Source organism: Diachasma alloeum, unplaced genomic scaffold, assembly GCF_001412515.2.
Source record: "Diachasma alloeum isolate Michigan unplaced genomic scaffold, Dall2.0 Dall_scaffold_00602, whole genome shotgun sequence".
Classification (NCBI taxonomy): Eukaryota; Metazoa; Arthropoda; class Insecta; order Hymenoptera; family Braconidae; genus Diachasma; species Diachasma alloeum.
In genome coordinates, this window is record NW_021680734.1 from 409,513 (window position 1) to 414,930 (window position 5,418).

At 38.2% G+C, this 5,418-nt stretch overlaps 1 protein-coding gene across 1 annotated transcript; it reads left to right on the forward strand.

The window, feature by feature from the left end:
* The first annotated feature begins 3,273 nt into the window (after positions 1-3,273).
* On the forward strand, positions 3,274-4,338 carry LOC107043564 (protein FAM133B-like). Its single transcript, XM_015265110.1, has 3 exons — positions 3,274-3,377; positions 3,486-3,952; positions 4,016-4,338. The coding sequence occupies exons 1-3, from the start codon at positions 3,274-3,276 to the stop codon at positions 4,336-4,338; spliced, it is 894 nt and encodes a 297-aa protein (XP_015120596.1).
* The last annotated feature ends 1,080 nt before the right edge of the window (positions 4,339-5,418 follow it).

Genomic DNA, 5,418 nt, shown 5'->3' on the forward strand with positions numbered 1-5,418 from the left:
AGAAATCTTACATTGCATCCCTTTCCGATTGACGCATTCCTCCCCTATTCCTGTGAGCCTTAGTGTTCTCCTTTTCCTCCCTGTTGTTACTCTGCTCGTTTCCTTCTCCACCTGCATTCTGATGATCATTCATCCCTCCACTGTTTCTTTTTCTTTGAGTGCCTGAGCTGCTGGGATTTGCTCCTTCCTTCTCCTTCCTTCTTCTATCCTTATTTTGCTCTTCATTCCTTTCCTGTCCATGGTCTTCTACCGATCTTGCTCCTCTGTGTCCCATTCCCTTAACCTTTCCTCTCAGCAACTCTAATTTGGCTCTCATCGCAGCGACCCTTTTCGCCTCGTTTTTCTCTCTTTGAAAAGTCAAAATGAAAAATGAAGTAAAATATTAGTCTCAACTTTTCTTGTATTGATTTTGTAGGTTTCAATATTGTTTTGCATTGTTATCTGCAGCTTTAAATGATCTTTTATTTTTTAATTTTTCCAGGTTTTGCTTCTTTTAGGGTGGTTTATTTTCAGGATTTCAGGATTTCTATTTTACTTCTTAGGTTTTTTTTTAGGTTGCTTCATACGTTTTTTTCCCCTTTTTCAGGATTCTTCTATTTTTTTTTCAGGTTCGGCTTTTATTCCAGGGTTTTAACGATTTCAGGATTCTCATTTTAAGGGTTTCAGAAATTTTATTCCATTCTTCAGGTTTTTTATTTTCTTAGGTTGATTCATACATTCGTTTCTCTCTCCTTTTCATAATTCTTGTATTTTCTAGTTTCACTTTTTTGTAGGGTGCTTTACATTTTATTTATGTGGTTTTTTTTTATTCTTTCAGGCTTTGATTTTTTTAGAGTAGTTTATTATCAGGATTTCAGGATTTTCGTTTTACTCTTTAGGTTTCTCTTTAAGTTTTTTTTTCATACGTTTCATTCTCTCTCCTTTTGCAGGATTCTTCTATTTCTTCAGATTTGTTTTTTTTCTAGGGTGCATTACATAGTTTGTTTTTAGGAATTTTTTTAATCTTTGAGGTTTTGCTTTTTTTAAGGGTGGTTTCTTTTCAAGATTTCTATTTTACTTTTCAGTTTTTTTTAGGTAAGCTTTATTTTCTCTCCTATTCCAGAATTCTTCTATTTTTTTCAGGTTTTGCTTCCTCCAGGGTTTTAAGGATTTCAAGATTTCAATTCCGAGGATCTCAGCGATTTTAAGGACTTCAGGATTTCATTTCACTTTTTAACTTTTGCTTTTTTTTGGTTTATTCATATTCTTGTATTTTTTCAGGTTTCGCTCTTTTTTCAGGTTGATTCATACGTTTTTTTCTCTTTGCTTTTCATAATTCTTGTATTTTTCAGATTTTTTTTTTAGGGTGCTTGATACATTTTATTTATGAGCATTTTTCTTATTTTTTCAGGCTTTCCTTTTTTTGAGGTTGTTTTATACGTCTATGCTCTCTCCTTTTCATAATTCTCGCATTTTTCTCAGATTAATTTTGTAGGTTATATATTTTATTTTTAGGATTTTATTTCATTGTTGTCAGGTTTTGCTTTTTGTAGGGTGGTTTATTTTGAGGATGAATTCAGGATTTTTATTTTACTTCTCAAGTTTATATTCCCATTTTTATTATTTTTTAAAAGTTCTTTTTAAGTTTTCGTTCACAGATTTTTCCCCTCACACGCAATTTCCGGTTTCGTTTCACTCATGAAAAAAAAACAAACGACTAGGTTAGTCAGGATACGCGGGGACACATATGATAAAATTTAATGCACAATGATTATTACACGATACAAATAACAATAACTGATGAAGAAGAGTGCATGTATTTACCTGATTTTTGTCCATTGAGCCATTGGAATCCTTTCGGAAATACAAAATTCCATCATCACTCCCCATTGTGCAACACGTGATGGTGGATGCCGGTCGTTGTGGACTAACGTTACGTCCCATTCCACCCGTTCCCACGTTTCAAGCGGTGCCAACCTCAGAACTTATTTTCGGAAAGAAAAGAAACGCAGAGGTGGCAACATAATAACAAAATGTCTCACCCATTTAATTTTTTAGAGAAATCGGGAAAAGTAGGCTTGTCTAGGCACAAATAATTTTTTTAATGAGAAATATTAATGAAAATATTATCGATCATATTAATGAGAAACATCTATAAAAATCCATCCGCATGGATTTTTTCTCCAACGTTCATGATGGAGAAAAAGAGATGAAAAAAATAGCTCAAAAACTAAATGTATAGAAGCCGTGAGCCAGACCTTGCGCATACACATGGCACAAGCAGCTACTGCGGCTTCTGATATCAAATGAATTATTTGTAATTAAATCTCTCTTTTTTGTGTTTTTCATCTGGGTTTTTGAAAGAGAGTAGTGTTGATAGTCCCACACAATTGAAGTATCATCAAGGGACGCAATTGCGTTGCATCGCCATGAACAGGTGCGCAACTCCCTGTTATACACGGAGGGAAATGTTCAGTAAAAATTACGGAATTCACAATTCAGAGACAAGAGTAAATACATCTTGTGGCCTGGCTTTGAGCCCTCAACGGTCAGTCCATCACAATTGGCATCCCTTATGGGGATGCGAGTTTGGGAATTGAGGGCTTAGAAAACCCTAAAGAAAATTAAAGAATAAAATTAATGAAAATGGAAATTTAAAAAAACATCTGAAAGCATTTTTGGTAATTCGGAATAAAAATTCAAGTTTTTTATAACTTCGTTCGAGTTTTTTGCCATAAGTAATTGAAATCGGGGATAACTCGCGGCATGACGCCACGCCACGTAAAGAACCGTGGAATTACATAATTAGAAAATATTTCATTTTTCCGTCGTGAATAATTTAGACCCGCAGACAATTGCCACTATGGTGGAAATCAAGTATCGAACATTCAGGAAGAAATAGGATTTAAAAAGTAATGAAATACAACATCTAACGAATTAAATAAATTTTCGAGATTTTTTAGAATGTTAAAACGGGAAAAAGCTGTCCAACACTCTCTCGTAAAAATATTGGACGTATCCTCGAGAAAAGCATCGTGGGACGTTAAGAACAGTTGATGATAAGATCAGATTCATTGACATCAGCAACAAAGGACTATCAAGCTGCGTTTCAGCAACAGCAAACGCATCGGAGGGCGTTTGAGGAGGAATAAAATGTCTTCTCCGGAAAATTCTTCAGTGATTCTCAACCCCGCACTCGAGTGAAACTTCATTAAAATATCTGATGCCGCGTGACTGAATAACTCGAGTTTGAAGAGTCACTGAGATTGCGAGAATTGAAAGAATTTCTTCGAGATGGATAACTCGAGTACAGAGAAATCCTTCGCAATACGAAGAAAACAACTCATGGGTGAACCAGCGATGGTGTTTCTCACATCGATGAGGCTTCAAGCCTACAGGTACTAGGTCCATGGGAACTGTTCATCGGAGAGTTGGGAGAAGTTCATCAGGAAAATCTGTGAAGACTGGAGATTCTTTGACCCGACTCTAAATGAGTTATTCCATAGCCTGGATTCGAAGACTCAGGCCAAGGAGGATCACGGAGATGTTTCATTCAGCCAGAAGAAGAGAGAGGAATCTAGAATCTCGGGGAGAGACCACAAAGAAGACGTTTCACCCCCAAAAGATTTGAAAGGAACCATGCGAAATGAGCCTCGAGGCCACTCCACTCGATGCCAGGAAGATGCAGTCGAGGTAGAAGTAGTATCATCCGAGGAGGCGAATAGTAGGACTTCCGATAGAGGAGAATTGGAAGAACGAACACCGCCGGAAAGAACTGAAGACCCAAGTAGTGGTATCTCTGATAGAAAATCATCAGAGAAGCGAAAAATGGAGAGGAAATTCCGTGGAAGAGAACATTCTGTACGAGGGGGCCGAAGGCACAGGGAGATATCCAAGAAAACGAAGAGGAGGAAAATTCATCAGATAGTATCTACAAGCTCGAGCTCTGGAGAGTCCGACTCAGAATCATCTGGTGAAGACGATGAAGCCTCCAGAAAAAGAAGAAATAAGAAGAATGAAAAAGAGGAATGAAAAGAAAAGAAGACTCCGAAGAGGAAAGAAGTCTCCTTTCCTCAGAAGCCGAAGAATGAGCAGAATAAGCCAAAAATCAGCTCCACTCGTTGTGATGAAGAGGACGACGAGGCAGAAATAGTATCACCAGTCGAATCTGAAGATTCGACCAGCAGTTCGGAAGAGGAACAGCTGACGTCGAAGAAGAGAACAGACAGGAGAGAAAAATCTGCAGGAAGCAACAGCAGGCGCAAGGAGAAACCAAAAAGTCGAGGAAAACGAAAACTCGGCAGGAAGTATCCTCAAGCTCGAGCTCCGAGGAATCGGAATGCGACCTCTCCAGTGTAGAATCCACCGATTCATTCAGTGAAGATGAGGAGACGATCAGAATGAAAAAGCTGAAAAAAAAATGAAAAAATGGAATCAAACCAAGGACAAGAAGAGGGCGAAGAAACGCAGAGACATCGATGACATGGCGAGGAAATGGAAGCTGACCTTCAGGAATACCGAGGAATTGAGTCCAGACGAATTCATGGATCAGATCACAGAAAGACTCGAGTCTGCTGATATCTGTGGGTCTGAGAAACTAGGAGTCTTGCCTGAAGTTCTCGAAGGAAGACCCCTAATCTGGTACAGAATTAATAAGAAGTACTGGAAGACGTGGAAGAACTTCCTCAAGGCCTTCAAAAGTTGGTACGCCGCAAAGGCGGATGATGAGGATCTCGAAGAGGACTGTAACGTGACATTTTTCATGGGGGTTAAAAATGCCTATTACCTTCGCCCTTCTCTCCCTGAATCTAATTAAACTCAAAAATGTAAAAATCTATGGGCGCCAGGTGATCTTCAACCGGAATCACCAAACCGGAGGAGTCTACAAAAATCAATGCTAACTAATTTAAAACCCTTAAAAAAAATGTACTCAAAAAGGGAGAAAACTAGATTTCTGGGGAAAGGTAACGGTCCTTGGTTCGCTCAGTGTGCTAGGTTGTGGAGGGAGGGGTGGATTCCAGGTGCAGACGGGTATTGGGTGGTCAATACTACAAAAAAGAAGAAATCGACATCGTCTTTAGGTGTTTCACTATTGAAATTTGTAAAAATTGTGAATTTACATGATTTTTTCTTCGCATTGATCTCACCAACAATAAGAAAGAAATATTCGTAACAATAACTAATTACATGGCAAATAATGACTTGGAAATGATAATTTGAAGTTTACTATATAATCCGTAAATAATAATTTATCGATTAACTCTGCCACAAGTGAGGGCACCAAATTCCTCACACGGTAATATAAAAAAAAAAAATTATCGATTAATCTCGAAATACTCGAGAATGCCGAGAAATGAGGGGAAAGGTATGCGAATCCCCGTGAGAGTGAGAGAGCGAGGAAATGAACTCGCCAGTATACGTATAACGTATGGCGGAAGG